Raw genomic sequence first — 12,221 nt, forward strand, 5'->3', positions numbered from 1 at the left:
GAATATCCTCCTCTTCCTGCCAGGATGGCGTCTCCCTGGAAGGAAGCAGAGGTTGCTTTCTTGTACCTATTTAGGAAAGCAGAGGAGGAGGTCAGAGGGCAGAAATAGCAGAGAGATTAAATTCATCAGCATAACAGCCAGGAGCCAAAGTGGAGAGCAAGGGCTGGGGGCAGGTCAGCCTGAGGGTAGGCAGAGCAGGAGTTTGCATGCAAATCCACTGGGGGTTACCTCTCGAGGACTCCAGTGTGACAGCCCCACAGCTGACCCAGGCTGGTGCTCTCAGTGCTCTTACCACTGATCCCTGCTCCTCTAAAGGCCTAAAATCAAAGTTTTTCTTTTCTTTTTGTCTGTAATGAGGAAGTCTGTTGAGTCCCTCTCCTGCATCTGGGAGTTACTTTCCAATCTGATGCACGCTGACTTTGGAGACGGCACCAATGACAAGCTGCTGAGATCACAGCAGCAATCAAGCTTCCTTTGATGGCAGAGCTAAAAATATGTTACCAGCTGACAGAGCCTCGGGGGAGAGAACATAAAGTTTGGTTTGAAAGAATACTTCTTCCTTTGTGTCCATGCACGGAGGACATCCCCTGTGTAACAAACATGCAAGTGGGTCACTTCCGAACGGAAGCACCCGTGTGCAGACCTGTACTACCTCCAACCCCACTATGAGAACAGCTTTAAAACCATCTGAGCACTTTGGAGGATGGTGTCACTGACAGTTTTACCTCTCTGGTCAATCCAGCACTAATCGATATTGCACGGCAGGAGCTACATCTCAGGGGCTGGAGAAAAGTGCCTGGCCAGTAGCCCAGCTCAGTTTCACTTTGCTAAATCCAAAGCGTTGGCTTGCAAGCTCCCTGGCTGATGAAAGGTAGCTTGTGTGTCATGAATTGTCACATCAGAGGTGTCCCTGAAGCCCTGCTTCAGTATCTATAAAAGAAGCTGTGATGAGCAGTGTCACCTGCTGGGCCTTCTGGGGACAAGAGCTCCTCCTCTGAGCTGTGAATGCTCAGATTCGTGCCAGCACTGTGCGAGAATAACAGAGTGAGTGGCTTCAACAGACCTGCTCCTCTGCCACGGCCCATGGAGCAATAGAATGACCAGCCATGCTCCCAAGTCTCCTTCCCCTTGCATGCATTAGCTAAAGGTAGGTCCATCGTGCTTTTGGTAGGGGCCGTACGGACAAACAAGCACACACAGTATTGGTTCTCTGTTGATGTGTTGTGTGTTGGGAGGTAAAAGATTGAACAATCCAATTTGGCACATGGAAAAGCCTGGGAGGGCATGTTTAGCTGGCTAAGTGGAAGCCCCTTCCATGATTTTTGATGATTCGTGGAGAAAGGAAAAATTCACTTGTGTGGTCAGAGAGAAATACACCAGATTTATTGTACTGAGAGATACAAAAGGTATTTCTATGCGGCTGCAGTAGCTACATAATGTTTCCCAAAAAAGGCATTCACCAAGAATGTCTGCGCTCAGTCAGCCTCAGTTCTGGAGGTGGACACCCCATCCCTAAACCTCTGTGGGTCCATTGCCAGCAGCGTGCCTGATGCTCCCATTTAGGGTGCTGGCCCTGAAGATGTACGACCTCCCTCTCACTGAGCCTTCGGTGTGGATGCTTTCTGGCTTGTTCTGGCAGCGGAAGAACATGAGGAAGCCATTGCGATAGTTCTTGTTCATCCATCCATAGAGCAGGGGGTTGACAAATGTAGAGCACATGGCTCCCACGTGGAAGACAGTGTACAGCAGTTTGTATTCATGGAAGATAAGAACCAGATCAAGATCAATGGCAAGCTGGAATATGTGGAAGGGTAGCCAACAGACTGCAAAGACCACAACTACCATCACCAGCATTTTGGTGGTCTTCCTCCTCCTGCACTGGTTTTCATTCCGAGATGTGGGACTGACATGGTTTTTCAGTTTGAACCAGATCCTGGTATAAGCATAACAAATAACTGCAAGAGGAAAAACATACTGCAGGAGGAGCATGGACAGGCTGTAGATAGTGGCATCTCTGTTATTACCAGAAGGCCATTTTTCGGAGCAGACAGCCATTTTGAGGTTGATAGATGGGATTTCCTCGTAGCGGAACTCTCTGAAGATGGCCAGAGGACCTGCTAGGATGGCTGCAGCCAGCCACGTGATGGCTATGATGGTGAAGCTGAGCCTCCTGGAGATCCTGCTGTCCAGGTGGAACACAATACATCTGTACCTATCCAGGGCAATCACAGTCAGGGTGAGAGTGGACACGTGAACGCTCAGAGCTTGAGCATAAGGGACCAGATGGCAAAGAACAGCTCCAAACTTCCACTCATCCAGCAGCGTGTACACTAGGGTGAAAGGCAGACAGAGGGTGTCCACCATCAGATCTGCCAGGGCCAGGTTAGCTATGAAGAGGTTGGTCACAGTCCTCATGGTTTTGTACTTCACTATGATGTAGATGACCAAAGAGTTGCCAATGAACCCCAGGAGGATGATGAGGGAGTAGGCAGCAATCAGGACTACCTGGACCCCTGGGATCTTGGTGCTGTCCATCATGACACTGCGGGACCCAGAGAGATCCAGGCTGGGAGTGACGAAGTCCTTAGTGTGCCAGCCCTGTGGCAGCTTCTCATCTACTGCTAGCTTCTCCATGATGAGGGTGCTGTTGGCTCCCTGCAGCAGTCCCATGCCTGGCTTGGCACCCTTGGATGGGAGGAGGAGGTCTGGAACACAGACACAGCAGAAGTGAGAGCAAGGGAGACAACAGAGCATCTGCAAGAGAGAGACTTAATGAATGTGTCCTACACAGCATTCCGGGCGGTGACACCCTCGTGCCTTCCCACTTACCCCATTAGTTAGATGAATGCCAGTTCCCCAAGGAAATCAGGGCTCATGCTGCTTTCCATGAGTTGCTGGGATTCTGTTTTTCAGTTGTACAAGGCATAAAGTCAACCAGGATGAGACTGTAGGTCCTGAGAAGACCTGCTCATAAAGCATTTCTGCACGCTGCCTCACTGCTCCTTCAGGCTGGGCTTTGCAAAACTGGGAGCTGATTTAAACAAAGCAAAAACGTGGGACCTCTTGGTCATCTTCAGATGGCAATATCTGTCCTCCTCTGATCTCAGGAGCATCCCATGCTGCTCCCACCACGGGTGCCATCACCTGAGCATCCCCAGGCAGTGGCTGGCATTGCAGAGCTCCTGCTGGGAAGTGCACGTGCTGCAGAGCCGCGCACAGGCAAACAGCCGGAGCTGTGAACAAGCATCCAGCAGAGCTGCTGCTGAGAGCCAAAGCCCCGGCGTCAGCGAGCCTCTCCCCATGCCATGCACAAATGTCTGTGAGACTCTGGCTCTAGGAGTGAGGGCCTTGGCCAGTGAGCCAGAAGTGACTCAGCCAGGAACCTGCGGTTGGTGTTTGGTGCCATCGGAACGGCCGAGTGTTGGCACAGAGGGGCTTTTGTGTGGTCCAAATGCAGCAGGAGGAAAGCCAGCTCTGTCATTAGCTCCTTCCCAGCCCCTGTGTCTCTGAAGTGCAGCTGGCGTGTGAGGGGAGGGGTGTTATGGTTCCCAACACCCCTACCTTCCCTTATTTCCACCAAGGGAGCAAAAGTCATTGCCTTGCCCAAACTGGGCTGTTTGCAGAGCACTGTGCTTTCTGTGACCTGGCGACAGAAGAGGACAATGCTCTGCCACGGAGGAAGGGTGACATGAGGTTTAAATGAAGGTGGGAATTGGGGCAGCCCCCTGCTCACCTCAGCCCCCTGAGGAATGAGCTGCTCTGATTTCATCCCCTGTGTGATGGGAATGCTACCAGCCAGGTGCTGGAAGGCTGCTCCTGGAAGCTGCCCTGCCTGCACACCAGCTTTCTTCTGCCCTCTCCACACCCTTTGGCTTGCCTATCGAACTCCACAGCTGGCTGCTTTATGCCAACCATTCCTCCAAATGAATCTGCTGGCTCAGCTGCCGCGGTAATGGAGAACAAAAAGCTGCCGCCCAGTGGGCAGGAGTGCAGTGAGGGGCCACAGGGCCGGCGGGGGAACAGCAGTGCTGGACACATCGCTGGGGGCTGCACTTTCCCTGTTAGGTTTGTACACTTCCCAGGCTGTTTAGCTTCGCTTTATCACTGCCACTTGTTACCTCTTTTTTTTCGCCTGTCCCATTTACCTGTAGTGCCCACATCCTGGCATGACACCAGCACACGCTCCCTTCCCTCCTTCCCATCTCACCACCAGCACACTGCTGCATTCCATTACCACATCTGGGGCTGTTTCCTTTTGCTGCAGCCTGGCAGCCACCCCCCATCAGCGAGGAGCCAGGAACATCAGGGTTATTGGAGCTGTTTCGGTTCCTAACAAAACAGCCTTAATGGAGCTATTATTTGATTTGCTTTGCTTTGTGTTTTTTGATATTTTTTTTTTTTCCTGAAGGGGAGCTATTAAAAATCAATTAAGGCATTTTAATTAAGAGGCAAAATGGTAATAATAAGTGTTCCTCCTCCAGGGACAGCCTGGAGGTTGCAGGGATGCTGCTGGAGTGGATCATGGTCTGTTCTAGTGAGTAATGGAAGTGCTGGCATATGTGTATGCTGTTGCCCGTGCCCAGCAGGCCTGCCAGGCAAGATGGAAAAATCCTTGGAGCTGAGAGCCAACTATTTTGGGGAGAGAAAAGCAGCAAAGCAAGGCCAGAAGGAGGCAGAAATACCAACGAAGCCGGAGCTGGATGATGGAAATCTCTTTTTCTCTCCCCAGCAGCAAGACTGGGTCACAAGCAGGCATGCTGCGTGGGAATAAAGGGCACAGAAAAGAGGGAGGCAGGGACAAAAATGGCTCAGAGCACAGCCAGGAATCATGATCCTGTCATGGCTGTCCTTGACTGGGAAGGGGGAGTGGAGGCACTCAGGCATCCCCTGCTTTCTGCTCCCAACCTGGCTGACGACAGCCACGAATCTCTTTCTATGGCAGCACTGGAGCATGAGGGCTGAGACTGATGGATGTTTTATGGCTTGGCACACGGGTTTGTTCCATGCTGTGTCCTTTCTCCAAAGCAGCTCAGCTCCATCAAACCCCCTCATCTCTAGCAGCCTGCTTTGGAGCATTCATCTCATCCCCATCTTAGCAGCTGGTGAAGCCCCCTTCTGCCCGCACTTCAGCACAGCATATAAGGGAAGAAAACACAATAAAATGGGATGGTTAGCAGAAGTTAACCAGCCTGCCTGAGGCCACACAGGGAGTCAACGTCAGGCTGGGAACGTAGCTCAGGTTCCCTCCAGTTTCCTGTACTCACCACCAGGGAGGAGGCAGCATCTCTTGGGATAACTAGAGTGGCCAAAAAGAGATGAGAAGAGTTGCACGAAAATACAATCTGCAAGTGATGGAGGGGAGGGGGCTTCACCCTCTGTGTGTGATGTGCTGGTTTGAGGGCAAGAAGCAGCTCTGGAATTATATCTTGAAGCTGAAGTGCAGGTAGAAATTATCCTGGGCCCCTCCATCTCCAGCGAAGGGGTAATTGCCCTACTACAACATTATGGCAGAAGGGGACACAGTGCTGCAGGACATGCTGTGGGAACAGGGCAATGCTGTCCTGAGATAGCACAGCGTGACAACACAATGGGGCTGTGCACCTCATGAAGGCTACAGAGGGAAGAGAAAGGCCTGCAGAACGAACCCGGCTGCCCTGGGGGATCTGCAGCCTTCAGGAAAGTTTGGGAGTCTGGGACAGATGAGACAAGGGGAGGAGAGGGAGACAGCAATCCCACTAACAGAACAGCCAGGGAGCAAACCCGCTGTCCTGCTTTGGGATGGACCAGAAACTCAGTTTTCTGGTGAAACAAGTACTACAAGAGGACCAGGAGAAACTCTGTTCCACAACCAACATGCAAGCGGAGCATCAAGCAAGCAAGCGCCAACTTCTTTCCTGCAGCCCTCTGTCTCCCTGTGCCTCTCTGTCCCTGAGGGCAGTGCTGAGCACCAGCAGCATGTGCAGCACCAGTAGCAGCTGGGAAGCTGGCAGAGCCTTGCAGAAAGCCACGAGGAGCTGAGTGCAGGAAAGGGGGGGGGTTTCTCAGCATCTCAGCAGCACTGGGTAGCTGTACCTGCCTGGTTTCTGCAGCCCATTGCTCCGCTCCCATTCAGCATCCCACTTCCCAGGCTTCCTGCTTCTGCTTGGGAACTGTTCAAAACTCACCTGGCAGTATATCTGATTCACTTTCTCTCTCTTTCAGCTCTCACGATCCCTGGATTGCTGGGATGCTTGAACCACGCAGCACGGCTGAGACCCGGCCCCAACTCACCCCTCCCCGACCCACCTGTGTCCTTCTGGTTTGGAACAGCTCTCCTCGCACTACGACCTCATCGCGGGCTGGGACCCGTCCCGTCTTCTCTCCTGGAGTCAACCTGTGGCCAGAAGGTGGAAAACACTTTTCTGCAACTGGCTTCAGAACGGCGAGGAAGTCAGGCAAGGATCGGGGCTGCTGCGGGGTGCTCCATCACCCGGGGATGCCTCGGTGCCCCGCTGCCTCAGAGGGATGACTGACAGCCCCCCGTCTCACGAAGCTGGATGCCGTGTTAGCTCCTGAATGAGAGAAAGGCAGGGAGCGTGTGTTTAACAAACAGAAATGGAAAGGGGGAGGGAGCCTGCTGCTGCTGTTTATACAGTGCTCAGCCACTGAGGGGCTTCTTGCATCGAGGAGACGGGAGCTTTTCCTCCACATCCAGCTCCCTCTCCAGGGACAGCTTTGGGATCGGGCTGTGCCACCAGCTGGGTGAGCATCCATCCACCCCACCACACAGATCCCCGGTGGCAGGGCTGGGAGCGGGATTGGGGCTGGGGTCACAGCCCAGGGTGGGCAAGCAGAGGGTCTGCAGGTCCCACAGCCCAGGGGAGCCTTCGCCATCCACCCCACAGCCACCTCTGCTCTGTGCTCACATAGCACCTACAGGAGCATTACAAGCAAACCCTTCTGTACTTTGTGATACCAGTAAAGGTGATGATGAGATGTTTTAGCCCCTTGGCAACGTCTGTTTCTGTTCCAGAGCCAGATTCTGTGTGGAGCTAGGCACCAGAGTGAGCTTTCATTTTAGGGTGCTCAGCGCTGCCCCAAAGCAGCAGCATGTCCAACTTTCCAGAATCCAAGCTTGCAGGAACCCAGGAAAGCACCCTGCAGCCAGCACAGGGAAGCAGAAGGAACAAGGCTCCCTAACTTGCCACCTTGCTTTTCTGAAGAGAAGTCAGGTTTGTTTCCAGTGCAGGATTTCCAACTTGGACAATGTGTTTGAGTCACTTCACCTGGGCAAGGAGATGTTCCCAGAGCATGGGGGGGAGAACAGCCCCCTCATCTCCCAGTAACAACACGAGGACATCGGGGGAGTTTTGCTTCTTATGCACATATTGGGATTTGTTCTCCTTTTCTTTATGAGAACACCAACAAGGAGGGATTTCAACTGCCTTCTCATGCCACAAAAGTTGTAATATGGTAGGAAAAAGCTCCGGTGGCTCAGCAGAAAAAGGAGACTGAGAGCAGTCCTACAGTAAGTCCCTCTGCAGGCGGCTCTTCGACCCGAGACTCAGGCAAAGGTCCCTGCAATTTCCCTTCTTCCTCTTTCTCACCCATCTTCCTCAGGCAAACACAGCTGTGCCCTGAGCAGTCCTTGACTGGGAGTTCTGTGTCTTCTCCCCCAAGGAGTTTTTGCTGAGCTGCTCTGGAAGGCAGAGAGGACCCTGTGTTCCTGCTGGACGGATTCTCCTCATCCCCGGGGCTCACAGCAGCATGAGGCTGATTTCTGCACGAGTGAGAGACTGTCTTCTCCCTCCTCTTGTAGCGAAAGATTTCTCTGGTCTGTTCCCCAGAGTCCTTTGCTACAGCTCCCTGCTCTTCCCTTCCCTGGGATGCAGCAAAGTGAGAAGCGCTGATGGACAGCAGAGAAACTGCTCAGCCTGGAGCTGGGAGCCCTCATCAGGACCGTGGGGTGCATTCCAGTCATTTTTGGCACGTGGCAGTTTCTGGACGTCAGCAAAGGCAAGCTCTTAAACCATGGATTAGTGTAAGTCCCCAGCCTTGTCCTCTCCCACGGTCTCAGCAGAGGGGTTAACACCAAAACCCACCATGCAGCCAAGCATCACCTCTCCAACCATGCAGACAGCTTTGTCAGCAGTAGTGCTTGGTGGGCCAGAGCGTGGGCAAGGAGAGCTGTTGGTGACCCATGGAGTATGCTCCCCTACGTGACCCTGAGGCTCCATCACCCCAAGGAGAGGTGCTGGGACTGCTGCCTGCATTCCTCCAGCCTCGTACGCCGGGGTTTGTACACATGGGTGTCCCAGGAGCCTTATGTCCTTTTGAGCACAGCGACATTGCTCAAACCATTGCTGCAGCCCCAAAGCCTTTCCCAGCAGCTACAGGATTTGATTAGGCAAAGGCAGGTCTGCTCACATGGTCATTTGAGAATTCAACAATGAACGTTGTGCTCCGGAGAGTGAAAATGATGTCAAAAAGCCGAGAAATAGGAGAGCAGAGGGATGCTTTTCATCGGCCCACGATGCGTCGTGTCTCTGTGAGCAGGCAGGTCCTCACTCTGCACACCTTGCAGCCAGCTGCACTCTGTAGCTCTGCTGCTGTCATGAAAGGCACATTATCTGATCGCTCCTGGGGAGAAATTGCTGAGAAATCTGTTACCAAGGCTTCCAGATGCTCCAGTTCAACCTGCTTCATCTGGAGCTGCAACACTGACATACTTAAAAAGCAGCCTTTCATTTTTCAAGCATCTGTTTAATCCCACCTGCACGTAACCAAAATATTTCCACTGCTCCTTCCTGTGGTGTCAAGCCTGTGTTTGCCGAACAGCCTCAGAAGCAGCAGCATGTTGTGGTTACACAAAATCCACTTTTCCATTTGAGCCCTTGAGTTCACGGATGCAGTGGATTTGGGAATCTGCAATGCATTTGGGAACAAAATTAGCCACAAAGCTGCTCAGAGGTGGGAGGGAGGATAGAAAGCTGTCTGCACTCTCTCTGAATTTAAAAGCAGGTTCTCATTTTGTAACTGCTTTTTGTCCCCCCCTGAACATCTCTGGAATTAGTGGAGGAGCAGCAGTGGGGATAAGGTTTTGCTGAAATACCAGAGCAACCTGCAGCATGGGATGCAACCACTTTGCCCTGCTCTGGGACAGGAAGGGACGGCGACAGGATGAGGGTCAGGGAACCAGGGAAGAGGAGAACACATGGAAAGTAATTGGTGGGGTTTGTGCCCTAAGGAAGAAACCGTGCTTCAGCTCCTGGGAGCAGACAGAGAGGGCTCATGGGGCTGACACCAAGGAGGGTCTGCACAGCCACCCCTTCCCAGCCCATGTGCAGGCAGAAAAGCCTGGTACTGAGCAGCCCTGCTGTGCCTTCAGCTGCTGTTTCTGCAAGTCACTGCGCTTAGAGCTCGCCTCATTTATTAGAGGGATGTTGCTTGTTGTTTGTGTACCGAGCCAGCTAGAAAACAGCTTCTGCAGAAGAGGATAATTGCAGTCAGATAAGCTCTTCAGAGCCGGGATTGCAAAAATATGATACATTGTACACAAGCCGTGGTCCAGATAAATCAGAAATCTGGCTGAGTTCTGGGGTGGGAGCGTGATTCTGGGTCTGCAGCGGACTCCTAGCTGACTTTGGGCAATCATTGCCTGACTCTCAGCTCCCTGCTAAGACCAGAGGTGACAGCAGTGGTGACATGCACCACACCAGGGTGTGCAGGGAGGAGCAGCAGGGGCAGCCCTTCCAGGACAGCCTTGAAGTGCTCCTTCTGTCTGTGGGATTTCTTTCCTAGCGGTCCATGTCACTCCATGTCACAGGGGCTTGCCCTCCCAGGCTGGGTGCTGCTCCTTCTGTGGGACCACAATGAAGTGACAGATTTGCAGCCAGCCTGTCACTCCCAAATGCCAAGTGTGCTGAATGGGCTGGTGGCAAGTCTGAAAGCCTTTGGACCTTGTGTGCATCTCTCCTTCTCCTTTGGGGACCCCAGTGCGGTGAGAATGGGACCCTGGCATGCAGGACAGATCCAGCCCGGTGTTTGGCCAAGACTCATCTTGGCTCCATGTCCCCCAGAAACGTGACTCGCAAGTCTGGTTCCTCAGGATGGGGCTGACACTGAGCCCCCCCGGGAGACATCGGTGTCCCCAGGGCACGAACGGAGCATGCACAGGCTGTGCTAGTGTGCACGAAGCCATATAAAGGCAGAGCTTTCCGTTTGTCCTCCTTTCAGCTCTTCCAGGCGATGAAAAGGACAGCTCACAGCCCTAATTAGCTGGGACACGCTAATACCGCTGAGCTTCCCTGGCCAGCACACTTGGCACGAGCAGCGTGGGACACTTTCCAAACAGCCGCTCAGGGGAGCGCGTGCCTGCAATTCATTATGCACTGAGCAGCTTTTCCTCTGCCTCCACCGACGAGTTCGGAGCAGACACGAGAGGTCTGGAGCTTGCAAATCTGTTTGGAAATCCTTCTGGGGGTGGGGAGAGAGGAGGTGTATTTCTCCCTAGGCTTTAGAAGTATTTCAGGTGCATGGGGACATCGGGCTTTGCACTTCCAATTGCTGCAGCCTGTGGCACTCAGCTTCCCGTGGGGAAAACATTGCTCTTTCAGGGTGACATTTGCTCTGGGCAAGAGGCATACAGCCTCCTGGGACACATGGGGTGACATCATTTGCGACACCATTTGCAGGGCCAGCCCTGGTGGTGGGAGAGAAGGGAGGGCTTTGCAGGGCACGCAAGGCGGAGCGCTGGCTTATTCCCCTGGAAGATGAACCTGCACTGCTCCCGCTGTGTACACATCAGCTGGTGAACTTTGAGTGGGCAGCAAAGGGCTCTGAAATAGATCAATTCCTCCCCATGGTAAGATCGTGATGGGAACACCCCAAAGGTGAAAACCTGTTCTGGGCTTGGCTTCAGCCAGGCTGCCTCTGGCACCTGCATCCTTTTGGGATAGCAAAGCCAAGGGAAACGCTCGTGTCCAATCACTCATGCCTTGCATGCAATGCTGCACTGAGAGGTCTTCTACTGAAAAACCCCTTGGGATAAGAGGATTGCATGACAGTAAATGAGTTCCCACCATCTCCACTGAATGATCTGAAGATTTTCATGTGTAACATCTGGGGATGCTGTGTATACTTGGGCTCTGTGGTCCTCTTTAATGCAAGCAATGACGGAGCAAACAGCCTGGAACCAGCCAGGGAAAGGCCATGTGGGGCTGTGCTGCGACTGCGGGGCTGATCTCACAGCTGCTGTGTGCTGGCCATGGAATACGGGTGATAACCCACAAAGCACTCGAGCACCTTGAGCAGCCAAGCCTGTCCGGCCAATTTTGCAAGGTGAGCTCAGGATGACCTTCCTCTTATTCGTGAGATCAGAAACACCAAAAACAGCAGGGGAGCATTGAAGAGCATCACCTGAGGGCCAGGCATGGGGTTGGCTGAAGGGCTCAGGCACAACTCATGGCAGGGAGGGAAAGCTGCTTTGTGCTGTGTGTGGAACATCAGAGGGCTTTCATGCACAGCTCAGAATAAACAGGCAAACAAGCGGCAGCCAGAAATGTTAATATTTGCAGAAATCTCCTGGTGGATGGCGCCGAGGTGTGGGGAGCTGCAGGGCGGCGGTGGAATGCAGGCATGGGGAATGTCACATCGTGGTGTGGCAGTGCTCCTGGCAGCCCTGCAGGATGGTTTACACAAGGCTGAGCTGCAGAGTTCAGCAGCCATGTGGATCTGCCCCTAGAATTGGGTTCTTTGAGCATTCCTGGGGAAAACACCATGAGGCAGCATCATCCGCCTGTGCCTGCTGCAGGACCTGCTTCCCACGTGCCATCACCAGTGGGCTGTGTGCTCGGCTCTCCCTGAGCCCAGCAGCTCAGAGGAACCCCAGTTCCACAGTGCAGAGTGTGTAGCATGAGGTAGATTGGTCCGTGCTGACCCCAGGCCTTCTCCATAAGATCCTGGACACAGGCAGGACAGAATGGCGCTGACATTTCTTCCATGCCATGATTGGGATTTGAACCTATGATTTGAGTCGTGATTTGAGCCTATTCAGTGCCTCCCAGCACCTCCACGTGGTGCTCACCAGGACCATGGTGTGGGTTCACCCACTGCTTGGGGCCAGTGGGACACCTGCATTGCACGCAGCTCCACTCTTGGCATCATTTGGGTGGTGAGGTGGTGGACAGTCATGTGGTGGTGGATGCCCCATCCCTGAGAGACATTTAGGCTGGACCGAGCTC

General features: G+C 53.3%; 1 protein-coding gene across 1 annotated transcript; it reads right to left on the bottom strand.

The window, feature by feature from the left end:
- Positions 1 to 981: 981 nt before the first annotated feature.
- Positions 982 to 6,668, bottom strand: LOC125700004 (neuropeptide Y receptor type 2-like). Its single transcript, XM_048960117.1, has 2 exons — positions 6,286 to 6,668; positions 982 to 2,705 (listed from the first exon to the last, which is right to left on the bottom strand). Exon 2 carries the CDS (start codon positions 2,668 to 2,670, stop codon positions 1,513 to 1,515), a length of 1,158 nt encoding a protein of 385 aa, XP_048816074.1. The 5' UTR covers positions 2,671 to 2,705; positions 6,286 to 6,668; the 3' UTR covers positions 982 to 1,512.
- Positions 6,669 to 12,221: the final 5,553 nt, after the last annotated feature.

Source organism: Lagopus muta, chromosome 14, assembly GCF_023343835.1.
Source record: "Lagopus muta isolate bLagMut1 chromosome 14, bLagMut1 primary, whole genome shotgun sequence".
In the NCBI taxonomy this organism is placed as follows: Eukaryota; Metazoa; Chordata; class Aves; order Galliformes; family Phasianidae; genus Lagopus; species Lagopus muta.